The sequence below is a fragment of the Polistes canadensis genome, unplaced genomic scaffold (assembly GCF_001313835.1).
Source record: "Polistes canadensis isolate GaletaPanama2010 unplaced genomic scaffold, ASM131383v1 scaffold_50, whole genome shotgun sequence".
NCBI lineage: Eukaryota > Metazoa > Arthropoda > Insecta > Hymenoptera > Vespidae > Polistes > Polistes canadensis.
In genome coordinates this window covers 262,248-278,234 of record NW_014569597.1, presented here as the reverse complement: position 1 = coordinate 278,234, position 15,987 = coordinate 262,248, and the positions used below count along the sequence as shown (strand labels likewise).

Genomic DNA, 15,987 nt, shown 5'->3' with positions numbered 1-15,987 from the left:
TTGTACGTGTTATTGTACGTGTAAAACTTGATGGGATCTTTCGAGCGACCCGTTAGATTAAGGGTGATATATGGTCCTAGTAAATTGTTAAACATTACATTTTTTTTTGCTATTCCTTTAAATACATTTGATATGAAGTTTCTTCCTTGATCGGTAATAATAGCAGGGGGGCCTCAAAAAAAAGACAGATAAATCCTTTATAAAAAGCTTTCGCGGTCGCGGCACCGATAATTTTGTTAAAAAGTCTTCAATGGTCAATATATACTGATTTCGTTTACGAGTCATGGGAGAGGTCCCAAGATATTCAAAGCTACTTTATCAAATACTCGTCCGGGAGTATCGGTGAAAATCATCGGTCTTTTTGGCTTCACTCGCGCGAGTTATTTTCTTCATTTATTACGTTTTACATGGTTCAGGGAAGGAAAGGGAAGGATCGAGAGACTCACACGTGCCAGGTCCTTCGTCGGACGTCTTGTTCTTATTAGTTGGTTTTTCCGGGAGAGGGGATAATAGGCATTGTTTCTTTTCGAGGCGGGAGGATGATGGAACGTCGAACCTCGAACGAGCATTGCGACACCATATAAAGATTTAAGGCCCCGTTTATTCCATGAAACATTGCCCGATACTTTTAATACTTTGAGTGCCACTTATTCAGCTACTTACGAAGTATCTTTGTAGATATTTTTTTGGAAAGATATTAATATATAATAAAACTATAAAAATTTTTATAAAAATAATTCTAAAATGATTTATTAAGAAAATTATATAGAAACTTATTAGAATGAAAAACTTCAAAACATTTTGTATATAGCTGAGGCAGGTCAGGACAATTTGGACAAAAAGTTTTTGGTTTCTTGAGATTCTTTCCTGCCTTTGATCGGTTTGTTTGACTCTTTTATTTGCACAACATAATTTGCATGGGCGTCTCATGCTTCTTCCAGAATCATTTTTTCAAACGGCTATATTATGCTGACTCCGTTGAAGATAAGGTTTTGTTGTATTTTCAGACAACCCTAATAATTTTCCAGCTAATAATTCTCTAAATCTTCTTATATTTAAATTCTTCTTTGTTGCAATTTTGTATATTGTCAAAGCGTTTACAACTGAAATTCCCAGTAGGAGTTGAATGCTAAGTTTTTAGTATTATTTGATTTCTTTTCTAATTGTTGTTGCATAAGAAGCTATTCGGTCTGAATAATTTATACTAAACTTTTTTTGATTATATTCAATAACAGCTAGTGGTTCCAGTTTTGCGGTTGTCTGTTGACTTGTAGAAGCAGCATGAATGCTATAAATGTTTTTAGTACTTGGTACAATGATGGGAGCGTATTTTGTGGATAAAATTTTCACATGATGTGTATCTCTCCATTGGAGTACAACAATACCGTTACCACCCTCTTTGGATACAGTCTCTCTTTTTTTTAGTTTGCAATTGAAAATAGCTTTTGGGATAAATATTTTGCTTAAGTGTCTCAACTACATGAGTGTTGCGGTTTAGGCATGATATTTCTAATTCATAGCTTGTATAAAAATTATAAACAAGTAATGTTCGTTCTTGATCAAAAAGTTTCTTTGCAAGCTGTAGGCATACATTGTGTGCCAATTCAGTTTCTTTAATACCTTCAGCTGACTTCCAGAGTATATTTTCCCTGCCCATGTATATCCCTCGCTTGAGCACAATTTGAATAATTTAATCCCGTATGTTGCGACCGACGCCTTCATCGGTACTCCAGTGGTTTTTTATCGTGAACGAAAATGCCGTCACGTGTGAATATCGAGAGTTGTATATTTGGTGGAAATGAGGATAGAAGAATAATTATAAATCAGGCTAATATTTTTGAGCCCAATCAGTACTAAATAGTACGCTCTATTTGGCTCGTCAGGGAGAAGTCTTGCGACATAAAAATCCTGGTTGAATTGTACACGATGAATCCGTACAAAATGCGATCAATGTTATACAGCTAGCTTGCCTATCGGCAGCTATCGAGTGATGAGATGCGTATACAAAAATGCAGAATAAATCCTTACCAAGTGTAGGACTGCCTTTGTCCTTTGTCGCTGGCCGAACTTAGATGATATAACGTTGCGCAAGAGAATAGTTCTCTTCGAAGTAGTTCCTCGCAGGTCTCGTGGTAGAATCTCTTTCTTTGATGCAATCACTCGCAAGTCTCGTAATAGAATCAGTCTTCGATGAAGTAATTCCTCGCAAGTTTCGTGGTAGAATAGGACAAGGCGCGAGAAAACGCAGGCTTTATAGGAAAGGCCGATGCCTTTTTTACCGAAAAGATAAATAACGTAGCTGTCGATGCATATGATTGGCCTAATAAATGTGGTGGGAGAAAGAAGGAGCCCTTACAAAAGATCTTGGCGCTCCTCCTTTGGTTTTACCTCTAAACTATGATACTTCTTTGTCGCGCGAGTCTCACGCTTCGACAGGGCCGTACAACACGCCCCGACGCTCGCCCTACTCACTCGATGCGTAGGATACGCATCACCGTATTTGAATGCTTTATTTGGTATGTATTCTTTGAAAATAAGTCTCTTCCGCGCCATGGAATCAACGTTTCATCAATGACGATAAGATTCTCTAGGCGTGAATATTTTTTGATATTTCGTTTGCAGTTTTTCCAAAAATGGACGTATTTTTCCAAGCCGGTCATTGCGGGCAATGAACGTATTATCGGCAAAATGAAGGTTACTCAGTAGTAACTCGAATCCGTTTCGTAAAATAGTGGTACGCGGTAATAGACAATTCTATAATGCGCTTTTCAACCAATAATTTGCATTAGAGTTTGCCTTTACAATTCCCATATACACAAGGTGATTCACTAACTCTAGCCACCAAGATAGCTCCAAAAATATGATATAGCAGAAAAGTTTATATAATAAAAGTTGCACGAAAAATTTAGGGGTATAATATGGCGTCATTTTGTTTTTATTAGGTTTAGTCGCTTCTGAGATCAAAAGATAAAGTTTGTTCATTTAAATGGAATGCTATATTTTGGTACTTATATTCTAATAGCAGAAGAAATAGCGAATCCAACAATCTGCAACTCTAGGATATTTAAAGGTCAACGAAGGTCAAGTCTGGCCAATCAGCCAGACACGATAAGGCTCCTCCGCCTCGTGATTGCCTCAGGGTTGCGTCATCATCCAGATGTGAACTGATAGCGGCAATAGGGGAGGGGACCTACTCACTCCGAGATAATAAGGCCCTTCTTGGATATCCCGAGGGGATGAGAAGCCATACAGTTGTTTCCTAGCGTGGTTATGAGCCAAAAAGAGAAAGGCGAAACACAACCAGAACATCCATATTTCAATACTTAAAAGCGATAAATGTGTTTTATCTTATATACGATGTTTAATAGAATAGTCATTATTTTATTGACAAAATTTTAGAGCATGTAGACTTTATCTTTATAATGGTAGCCATCTTCAATAATTTTTACAGACTTTTAGTAATTGTTATGTCCCGCGACGTTTTTCATACTAACATTTCGCAGTTACACCACTGAGGCTACCCAAAGTAGCCCGCCTAGAAGACTAGCGAGACTAAATTCAAGTAGTTCGGGCAAACGGCAAATAATATCTTTTTTTAGAAGTAAAAACACAAATACTCATTAAAACTAAACTCTAGTAGATCAAAAGGGCCACCTAAACGAGGCTACAACAAGTAATAAAACAATATTTTAATTTTCATTTGATTATTTCCCAAAGAATGTAGAATTGGTGTTACGCGCCTTCCTTGGCTAAGAAATTCAAAAAGCGTTAATCAAATAAACTATGTGTGTATATTATAATCATGAGAAAAGCGACGGGCGCAAGAATACGATGCGAATAAATAACCTATATGAAGGATATTGCTGACGAAATCAATTTAGAAACGAGCGAATTACTCAATAAATAGTATCAAAATAAAAAACACGGAACCAAAGTGGATAGAAGTTTGGAGACGAGAAGGCCAATATTGAAATTAATTTTTACTAACACGGCTTTCACCAGAACGAATTCGTAAGGAATCTTAGTTTAGAATTTTTTGAAAAGTTGTCTTGATACCTCCACCGGCAGAGTTACATAAGGGTTACATCCAGGGAGGTGGAAATTATATATATAGGAAATATTTAAGTTAGTTGGAGTTCAATTTTGATAAAAATCAAACAGAGGCTTTGTAAATTTGGTTAAGTCAGTTATAGAAAGAAGAGGTCACGAATCAAAAATCACAACGGACACCTAAGTAGTAAGTCTTAGCTTCTCTATAAAAGTCAATCTTAAACCGACTAAGCTTATTTACTCAGAGCAGCGAACTCTCTGTTAAATAAAAACCGCGTAATATAAGTATAAAAACCTATGAGTATTTTCAACTTAGGAAGCAATTTAAAAAAAATTTCGGTATCACATTCATTGATCCGGTAACCTAAAACTTTTTCTTAACTGCTTGATCGTTAAAAGTAACAAAAGCATCATAATTCGAGATATATTGCTTATTCTCATCGACTTGCAATTTTTAAATCGTAATTTACTCTTTAGAAAAGGGAACCTGTCTGGTCCCGGATGAACTCAGTGAACGCAAAGTGGATGAATCAATCTTAGCAACAAATCTTAAAACAATCGCGCGCGTCTTTGTGAAAAAAATAATATTATTCTTTTAGCATAGAAGAAAGCGAAATAAAATTACAAAAACATATAATTATATTCTATACGTGTATATAGCAATCCTTGTCAATTACTAGAATTTTATAATCTCATTATCAGCATTTATATATGTGGCATGAAAATTATCGTACGTCATGTCAGTGGCTACGTAATCGCTATGAATATGTCGTAAATTTATTACATCTTGTTTGAATATAATCAATAAATTCACATTTCCGCTAATCGAATGTTTCGTTTTTCACGAATAAGATTGAGATAGATACACAAAATTCATATCTAAATGTTTTGCCATGGGGAGACATTCTCTTACATTCTTTCTTGATTATCGCACGCGATATTGCCGAAACAGAACATTCAATTTAGTCAGGCCTATGCAAATGGAATAATATATAAATTCCAATAAAAGTTGCTGGTAGCTACTGCGTCAATTAGATTAAAATTCTGATCAAAACGTGCGATCAAATATAAATTAAAATTTAATTAAAATATAATAAAGATATAATATAATATATAAAAGAATATATATATAAAATATAATACAAAATAAATGAAAAAATATATTCTTCTAGCACATTAAATTAACACTAAATAGGATAAAAAATTGTGTATTTTAGCTCTAATAATTAAAACTAATTGTCACATATTTTGTTTATCTAGTAATTATTTATTATCATAATACAAAGTCAAAGTGGGGAAATGGAAGAAAACAAGATTTCTTCTAGAAGAAACTGTGTTTAAAACATCGATTAACCTCCTCTAGTCTTATAAACAACATAGATGATTCATTTCGAATATGTAAACTAGTATTTATAAGCACGGAATAAATGAATTGATAAAAGACCGCTTTTTGTCTGATTTTGCCCACACGTGTTGAAAGTATCTTTGACATCTTGACAAACTACGATTTTAGATATGCTTAAATAGGGTCCTAGTATGTTCATTCTTTCTCAGTTCTGTTACGTCACGAATGATACAAGAAGTCGCTGCGGAGTGTCAACTTCATATTAGTATAGTTTTAAAAAAATTTAACTACTGTTATTTCTAGTTTGTACAATTCAACATGGGGAACATTACTACTGTTGTTGCTTCAACAGCAGTAATTATTATATTATTCTTCGTAATTGAATATTTAATAAATAAATGTCGTGAATATAATATGGTGAAAAAATGTCCAGGACCTAAGGCTTATCCAATAATTTTGGAAACCTAAATATATTCTTTGGTGATTTAAAAGGTACATTTTTGTTTTATATTTATAATATCTGCATTTATGCGATCGTTATTGAAGGAATTTGTCTTAGATATAACTTATAAATTAATAAAAGCATCTGAAAACTATTCTCCGCCGTGGCGACTTTGGCTAGGCCCAAAATTTGTCCTATTCTTTGATGATCCTAAATATATGAAGGTTAGATTCTACCTAATACCTAATAATCTTCTACATGCCGACGTCATTCCACTCGAGATAACAATCTCACGTAATTTTTCGGATCTTCCTGTTTTCCTTTTTTCAATTTTCCTTGTGCTTTTTACTTTTTGATTTTCTTTCCAGCCCCCTGACCACCCTTCTTCCTCCATTCATCACCGCCCTATTATTTTCCTTCCTACAATTTATAGTGCTGAATTCTTTACTTTGCTTTTACTTTTCTTCTTGTTTTTTTTTTGTTTTTTTCAAAGATACTATACAAACATTTATGGGGAAAAGTGATCTCATCACCGCCTATGACAGTTTTTTATATGTCAACGTGTTCTTCTCGTATAAGTTTTTCCAATTTAAGTTTAAAATGAATAAACTAGATAATATTCTGTGCAATTTTTTATGCCTTAACCATACGATGACAATTTTCTGATTTAAATCTAAGAATACCGATGAATTACAATGGTTCTCTTTATCCTGATATTATAACAGACAATAGTAAGTAGAATAGCAATATTCTGTTTAGTTAAAATACTTTTTAACTAAAATCTTATTTTTTAATTCAATTTATGGTGCTCTGCTTCTCTTTTTATATTTTTTATATTTCATACACACACACACACGCATAAACTACTTTTTTAAATAGTTTTAGATAAGTATGTGGCTTTACATTTTTTATTCCAATCGAAGACCATAACACACCCAAGAAATAGACTCTATTACAATATCGGACCTATGCATATATATTTCATTTTTCAATGGTTAACAATATAAATATTTCTTTTAACTAATGCCTCCTTAATAGAGATTCCGTTTGAATTATTATGCGAATAGAATGTAGCCAACGTTACAAGGAATAAGCAAGACATGAATCTGTTAAAAGGTAAAAATAATAATCTTGCTTCCGATAGAAACAAATATTATATTTCTCTTGAAAAATATTTATTCAAAGCATTAGAAAACTTATTCTCCCCGTAAAGGTGATGAATCATTTTACTGGAAGAAAGAGCGTATTATTTTCAACAACGATAAGAAGCCGACGACACTAAAATCATGAAAGGTTTTGGAAGAAATCGTCTTCTTTTTATTCACACTGGAAAGAAACCATGTACATTAGTATTCTATCAAAAGAATTAAAAAAAGAATGCATCTTAGTTATTTATAAATTATTGTGTACAATAATTCTTATTAAAATATAATCTCTTGCAGCTTTTTGACCAGTACAAGTATACATTTAAATTCTTGTTTCAGTTTTCGAGATTTCTTAAACTAATGCAGAGAAGTGTAATGCTTATTACTACCGTTATAAAAATGTATCTAAAAGAAAGTATCCATCACAAACAAACGCGGAACCTTGCAACGCGTATAGGCTGCGAAAAAAAATATTTTGTTACGGAAAAGAAATTTAACTTCTTACGTGCGTACATAAAAACACAAACCAGTTGTTTTTTTTACATGTGAACATTTGTCTCGCTGTTTTCGTTATTTTTTTTATTTTTGCATAACTTCGTTTTTAGTCGTACTCTCCATTGTAAGAGTCCACTTTTCAACAAAGAAGATTTTCTCAAAAGCTTTTAATTTTTTTATTTCTTTTAAATTTCGTAAGAATATGAATTCAATCGATATTTGTGTAATTTTTTTATGAGTATAAACTTGGTAATAATGCTGCAATAGCTGCACGCAGTATAAACGAGACGTCTGGGGAAAATACTGTTAAAGATCGAAAATTGTAACGCTGATCTGACAAACATTGTTCTCGTGAATTTTCCGCACAAAATGAACCGCGTCATATAGCTAAAACGCCTGTGAAAAGTAACGCTCTAAAAGCTTTGGTGGAAACGAATCTTACAGTATCTACAAGGGAACTTCCTACCCCATTGACAATTGACCTTAAACAAATCGCAGGTAGCAAATGATTTCATGATCGACGTGCTTAAGATCACGTACGCCACAAGCATGTTCTTTCTTACTTTTTTATTTTTACTCTTACATTCCGACATTACAATTACTTTATTAGGAACATAGTATTGACAAAAAAGATAAATATTATCGCTTCTTAAATCTCAAAAAAGCAGGTTCCGCTGGTTTCAAAGTTACGCTAAATTTTAGTTTAACATTTTCAACCGATACTGGATCATCTATTCGAACAGTAAATTTTCTCAATAAATTAGCAGCGATTGCCATCATTTTGATCATTGCAAATTTTTGTCCTAAAAATCCGATAATCAATAACCATGTATTTAGATAATCAACTGATTAGGATAGTATTTCAAGAATGCATAAAAAAATGCTATTACCTATGCAATTTCTTTTCCCAGTGCTGAATGGTAAGAAACATTTCGGATTATAATTTCCGGGCAAGAATCGATCTGGGTTAAATCTTAAGGGATCAGTCCAATATTTATCTTTTCGGTGAAGTGAAAATATTCCAAAAACTACAGAGCAATTTTTCGGTATGACAAGATTCTCGTTCACTTGATAAGATAAATAAATACATATTATTCTTACATAGGACAGTTATGTCAATAGAAAAAAAAATATACAAAATATATTTTATTATGTGTAAAAATACCTTTTGTATCGCTACATGATGTTCGACCAATAAATGGGGCAGGAGGGAATAAACGTAAGGTTTCCTTGATTACTCTTTCCAAATATTTCATTTTCTTAATATCTTCCAATGTAATAGGAACATCGTCTGGATCGCTTGGGCCGTACATATCGTACAACTCTTCGTATACTTGTTTCTGCAATCAGAAAAGCCGAATACATGATACAAGTTTTGTATAAAAATACATTTGATTTATAAAAGAGATAATGACAAATAAGGTAATGTTTAATTGTTATCTGTGCGTACTTGAATGTCCGGAAACGTGGCCAGCATTAAAAATAAAAAGGTCAGTGTAACAGCAGAAGTCTCGCTTCCCTAAAAAGTAATACATATTGTTTTTTACCTTTAATGAATAAAAAGCAATTGTCTTTAATCTTAAATAGACTACACTTACTGTTAAAACTATTGTATTGATCTCATCTCGAATATCTTGCTCGGAAATTTCTCCGTTTTCGTACAGTGATATAAATAGCAAGTCGAGAAATGAACTTTTTTTTTTACCTTTATTATCAAGAAAATATAATATACTATTTAGTATTGTTATAACAGTATACTATCCATAAATTTATTAATAAAAGAATATTTTATGAAATTGTTATTCTTACTTTCATCTAGTCCTTTTGATTCTTGAAGAACTTTACCTTCTTCTATTGTTTCCTTTTTTTTCCTTATAATCTTGACAAATAAAAAGAAGTTATAATATATATATGAGGAAAAATATAATTTTATATTAGCAATCAAATATTTATGAAAACAAAATGACAATTTAAAATAAGAATGATCTTTTTACGTATACCTCGCTTGTAATTTTATTAAGAATTGATAGAAACGCCTTTAATCTCTTTCCCAGAGATGAATTGTTAAATGTAAAATCAGGATGTAACCATATTTTGAAGATCCTTTCCATAACTAAGTCTACCGCTCTAATTAAGAATAAAAATCAAAAAGTAAAGAAATATGAAGTAACATTGCGCTATAATATAAGTATATAAATATTCTGTTTATTATTACTCAATCATATATTCGTGAAATTTACACTCCGAATTGTTCTGCAAATCTAAATCACTTTCCAGTATGCTACCTATCAGTACAAAAAGAAAACAGTTTTTAATAAATTTTAATGTCAAAATATATTTTTTAACTTCTCAGAATTTCCAAATCTTACCATATATTATGTCCATTGTACATATATTTACGTAATGCAAGAAATTTACGTTTTTTCCATTAGTAGCTTCTAAAATGTTAGTCAGTCTATTTGAATTTTTTACTATTGAATCCATAAAAGTTAAAAACATTTGTTCTTTAAATACTGGATTCAAGATTCTTCGATGAATTTTCCATACTGACACTTTAAATAAGAGAATATTTCTTATGTAAATTTATTATGTTTTTTTCTTTTTTAATATTTTCTTATTAAAAAATTGGGAAATGTGAAACTATAGTTTACCTGGAGCAGTAAACAACCCATTACCAATATAAGGTTTCATAAAGTCATACAACTCGCTTTTTTCCCAACCATAAGAACTGTCTGATATAATCTAAAAAGAAGACAAGAAATTTGTCAAAAATTAAATACAAAGAGTAAAAAAGAATTCAGCATATTTAAAAGAATTGTAAAGGATGTCATTACATCTTATGAATCTAACCTTCATATATTCAGGATCATCAAAGAATAGGACCAATTTTGGGCCTAGCCAAAGTCGCCACGGCGAAGAATAGTTTTCAGATGATTTTATTATTTTATAAGTTATATCTAAGACAAATTCATTCAATAGTGATCGCATAAATGTAGATATTATAAATATTATATAAAAGTATACCTTTTGCATCACCAAAAAACATATTAAGGTTTCCTATCAATGGATATGCTTTAGGTCCCGGACATTTTTTCACCATATTATATTCACGATATTTATTTATTAAATATTCAATTACGTAGAATAATATAATAATTATTGCTGTTGAAGCAACAACAGTAGTAATGTACCCCATGTTGAATCGAACAAAACTATAAATAACAGAAGTAGTTAAATTTGTTTACAATTATACTAATTGCCTCCGTTTGATAGTGAGGGACAAATATGAAGTTGACACTCCGCAGCGACTTCTTATATCTTTCGTGCCGTAACAAAACTAAGAAAGAATGAACATACGAGGATCCTATTTAAACAAATCTAAAATCGTACTTTGCATACTACCTTCAACAGGTGTGGACAAAATTAGACAAAAAACTGTATTTAATCAATTCATTTATCCCATGTGTATCAATACTAGTTTACATATTCGAAATGAATCATCTATGTTGTTTATAAGACTAGAGGAGGTTAATCGATGTTTTAAACACAGTTTCTTCTAGAAGAAGTCTTGTTTTCTTCCATTTCCCCACTTTGACTTTGTATTATGATAATAAATAATTACTAGATAAAAAAAGATACATTAGACGAAGTAGCATGAAGTATATCGATTAATTTTTATTATTCGAGATAAAATACACAATTTTTTATCCTATTTAGTGTGAATTTAATGTGCTAGAAGAATATATTTTTTCATTTATTTTGTATTATATTTTATATATATATTCTTTCATATATTATATTATATCTTTATTATATTTTAATTATATTTTAATTTATATTTGATCGCACGTTTTGATCATGCGTCAGAATTTTAATCTAATTGACGCTGTAGCTACCAGCCACTTTTATTGGAATTTATATATTATTCCATTCTTGTAGTCCTGACTAAATTGAATGTTCTGTTTCGGCAATATTGCGTGCGATAATCAAGAAAGAATGTAAGAGAATGTCTCCCCATGGCAAAACATTTAGATATGAATTTTGTGTATCTATCTGAATCTTATTCAAGGAAAACGAATCATTTGATTTGCGAAAATGTCAATTTATTGATTATATTCAAACAAGACGTAACAAATTTACGAGATATTCATCACAACTACGTAGTCACTGACATGACGTACGATAATTTTCATGCTACATATATGAAATGCTGATAACGAGATTATGAAATTCTAGTAATTGACACGGATTGCTATATACACGCATAGAATATAATTATATGTTCTTGTTTTTTTATTTCGCTTTTTTCTATACTATGAGAAAAATTGTTTCTTTATGTATGCGCGTGACTTCGAAATAAGAACAGTATTTTATTCCAAAAGACAATAGTTTTAAAATTTGTTGCTAAGATTGATTCATCCACTTTGCGTTCACTGAGTTCATCCGGGACCAGACAGGTTCCCTTTTCTAAAGAGTAAATTACGATTTAAAAATTGCAAGTCGATGAGAATAAGCAATATATCTCGAATTATGATGCTTTTGTTACTTTTAACGATCAAGCAGTTAAGAAAAAGTTTTAGGTTACCGGATCAATGAATGTGATACCGAAATTTTTTTTAAATTGCTTCCTAAGTTGAAAATACTCATAGGTTTTTATACTTATATTACGCGGTTTTTATTTAACAGAGAGTTCGCTGCTCTGAGTAAATAAGCTTAGTCGGTTTAAGATTGACTTTTATAGAGAAGCTAAGACTTACTACTTAGGTGTCCGTTGTGATTTTTGATTCGTGACCTCTTCTTTCTATAACTGACTTAACCAAATTTACAAAGCCTCTGTTTGATTTTTATCAAAATTGAACTCCAACTAACTTATGTTGAGAAAATATTTCCTATATATATAATTTCCACCTCCCTGGATGTAACCCTTACGTAACTCTGCCGGTGGAGGTATCAAGACAACTTTTCAAAAAATTCTAAACTAAGATTCCTTACGAATTCGTTCTGGTGAAAGCCGTGTTAGTAAAAATTAATTTCAATATTGGCCTTCTCGTCTCCAAACTTCTATCCACTTTGGTTCCGTGTTTTTTATTTTGATACTATTTATTGAGTAATTCGCTCGTTTCTAAATTGATTTCGTCAGCAATATCCTTCATATAGGTTATTTATTCGCATCGTATTCTTGCGTCCCGTCGCTTTTCTCATGATTATAATATACACACATAGTTTATTTGATTGACGCTTTTTGAATTTCTTAGCCAAGGAAGGCGCGTAACACCAATTCTACATTCTTTGGGAAATAATCAAATGAAAATTAAAATATTGTTTTATTACTTGTTGTAGCCTCGTTTAGGTGGCCCTTTTGATCTACTAGAGTTTAGTTTTAATGAGTATTTGTGTTTTTACTTCTAAAAAAAGATATTTTTTGCCGTTTGCCCGAACTACTTGAATTTAGTCTCGCTAGTCTTCTAGGCGGGCTACTTTGGGTAGCCTCAGTGGTGTAACTGCGAAATGTTAGTATGAAAAACGTCGCGGGACATAACAATTACTAAAAGTCTGTAAAAATTATTGAAGATGGCTACCATTATAAAGATAAAGTCTACATGCTCTAAAATTTTGTCAATAAAATAATGACTATTCTATTAAACATCGTATATAAGAAAAAACACATTTAACGCTATTAAATATTGAAATATGAATTTACGGAATCATCGTTGAAATATTGAATATAAAATTTGGTATTGAGGGTAAACAATAAGATAAACGAGGTAGAAAAATCTGTAATATGTGAATCTTGAACATGTCTGAATACGTTTCGTCAGATAAGAGAATAAGGAGAATTGCGAAGGGAAAGGCGAGGAAATGTAGAATTAATCAAAAGAACGGTATCTCGGTCATTTAATATTTTGTTTACCCACATCTGTCATTTCTTCTCAGTTGGTGTCTGTAATCTAATTGTATTTACGCAGTTTTCTTTCACATGGGGTCCTGTGGTGATTGATTTTAGCTAATGATGAGGAAGATAATGGGTTGAATTAAAATGAAATTAAAACACGTGGTTGAGCTAAAGGAATGTTTAACACTTCATTAGCTCTTCAGGGAAAAGCCTTGCGGCATAAAAACCCTGGTTGTTATTCGCATACAGATTAACGGCGGTCAACCATGGATTAAACACGTGGTTTACCTATCGCTTATTCTGGGAAGATAAGTACAATAGGGTATCTCACCGATAGTTCCTTCATAGAAGCGTAGGGTGTTTTCATACGCTTCGCTTATTTTCTCTCTCCTTGGTTTTCCAACCACATGGGTACGGGCTTATATTCATTGATGAGAGTATCCAGGATACTTATTCTTGAAATATTTCTTCTCTCACTATTATCAATTACGGAAGTATATGATATACTTATTCAAGAAATAATTTTCTTGCTGGTTGTTTCTAATGTATCGCCGTAGGCGTATAATTATATTCTATACTTCTATATAGCTATCGTTGTTTATTACTACAATTTCATAATCTCGCTATCACCATTTTATATACGTAGCGTGAAAATTATTGTACGTCATGTCAGTGGCTACGTAATCGTGATGAATATCGCGTAAATTTGTTACGTCTTGTTTGAATATAATCAATAAATTCACATTTCCGCKAATCGAATGTTTCGTTTTTCACGAATAAGATTGAGATAGATACACAAAATTCATATCTAAATGTTTTGCCATGGGGAGACATTCTCTTACATTCTTTCTTGATTATCGCACGCAATATTGCCGAAACAGAACATTCAATTTAGTCAGGACTACAAGAATGGAATAATATATAAATTCCAATAAAAGTKGCTGGTAGCTACWGCGTCAATTAGATTAAAATTCTGACGCATGATCAAAACGTGCGATCAAATATAAATTAAAATATAATTAAAATATAATAAAGATATAATATAATATATGAAAGAATATATATATAAAATATAATACAAAATAAATGAAAAAATATATTCTTCTAGCACATTAAATTCACACTAAATAGGATAAAAAATTGTGTATTTTATCTCGAATAATAAAAATTAATCGATATACTTCATGCTACTTCGTCTAATGTATCTTTTTTTATCTAGTAATTATTTATTATCATAATACAAAGTCAAAGTGGGGAAATGGAAGAAAACAAGACAAGAGTCTGTTATCAAACGACTAGGCTGACAACGCTTGAGATCCGAGGCCACGCGAATGTTCTCGGACCGGTGGAAAGGAAAAGTCGGGAATCTTATGATAACGAATGGTCGAGAAACTTCGAGAAATGGTGCGAGGAAAAAACAAATGATGGCCAAAGTATATAGGCGACCAAAAAAAACCTGGGTGTCGTCGTCGCGTTTCGTTCGTACAATACGTCCGAAGTTCATTATGTGCTGATATTGTACTGTGTCTACGATTGGTTTATTCATGTATCTACGGTTTATTATAAAGATATAATAAATGTTAATAATATTCTTATCAATATTAACAAGATATAATGACATTCTTTACAATTCGTTCAAACATGTTGAATTCTTTTTTACTCTTTGTATATTGTATGACTTTATAAAGTTTTATATTAGTAATGGGTTGTTTACTGCTCCAGGTAAACTATAGTTTCACATTTCCCAATTTTTTAATAAGAAAAAAACATAATAAATTTACATAAGAAATATTCTCTTATTTAAAGTGTCAGTATGGAAAATTCATCGAAGAATCTTGAATCCAGTATTCAAAGAACAAATGTTTTTAACTTATATGGACTTAATAGTAAAAAATTCAAATAGACTGACTAACATTTTAGAAACTACTAAGGGAATGTACTTCATATTTCTTTACTTTTCGATTTTTATTCTTAATTAGAGCGGTAGACTTAGTTATGGAAAGGATCTTCAAAAAATGGTTACATCCTGATGTTACATTTAACAATTTATCTCTGGGAAAGAGATTAAAGGCGTTTCTATCAATTCTTAATAAAATTACAAGCGAGGTATACGTAAAAAGATCATTCTCATTTTAAATTATCATTTTGTTTTCATAAATATTTGATTGCTAATATAAAATTATATTTTCCCTCATATATATATTATAACTTCTTTTTATTCGTCAAGATTATAAGGAGAAAAAAGGAAACAATAGAAGAAGGTAAAGTTCTTCGAGAATCAAAAGGACTAGATGAAAGTAAGAAGAACAATTTCATAAAACATACATAACAAAAACAAACAATACATAATTTTTCATCATCTTTTAAAAATCAAATGTATTATTATACAAAACTTGTATCATGTATTCGGCTTTTCTGATTGCAGAAACAAGCATACGAAGAGTTGTATCAAATGATGTATTTTAGGAAATTTTAAATTAAAGATTTGCTGTCTCCTAAATATTTATTTGTGAATCAAATTGAATACATATTTGAAAAAGAAGAATTTTATATCTACACATAAAATTAAAATTCAAAATATTCAGGAAAGGATATTCTAAAAACGTGGAATTTATTT

At 31.3% G+C, this 15,987-nt stretch overlaps 1 protein-coding gene across 1 annotated transcript; it reads right to left on the bottom strand.

Moving 5' to 3' along the window:
• Nucleotides 1-8,036: 8,036 nt before the first annotated feature.
• On the bottom strand, nt 8,037-10,577 carry LOC106785409 (cytochrome P450 4C1-like). The gene is made up of 12 exons (XM_014745835.1): nt 10,502-10,577; nt 10,328-10,434; nt 10,129-10,219; nt 9,847-10,029; nt 9,693-9,762; nt 9,478-9,604; nt 9,287-9,338; nt 9,076-9,182; nt 8,928-8,996; nt 8,643-8,817; nt 8,368-8,544; nt 8,037-8,280 (listed from the first exon to the last, which is right to left on the bottom strand). Exons 1-12 carry the CDS (start codon nt 10,575-10,577, stop codon nt 8,117-8,119), a joined length of 1,398 nt encoding a protein of 465 aa, XP_014601321.1. The 3' UTR covers nt 8,037-8,116.
• Between the last annotated feature and the right edge of the window lie 5,410 nt (nt 10,578-15,987).

What these genes read in the sequence shown, in the direction of transcription:
- LOC106785409 (XM_014745835.1), bottom strand. Translation starts at nt 10,577, where the DNA reads ATGGTGAAAAAATGTCCGGGACCTAAAGCATATCCATTGATAGGAAAC. An exon ending in TACAATGGACATAATATATG is followed by an intron (nt 9,763 to 9,846) that starts GTAAGATTTGGA and finishes TTGTACTGATAG; the next exon opens with GTAGCATACTGGAAAGTGAT. An exon ending in TTTCACGAATATATGATTGA is followed by an intron (nt 9,605 to 9,692) that starts GTAATAATAAAC and finishes ATTCTTAATTAG; the next exon opens with AGCGGTAGACTTAGTTATGG.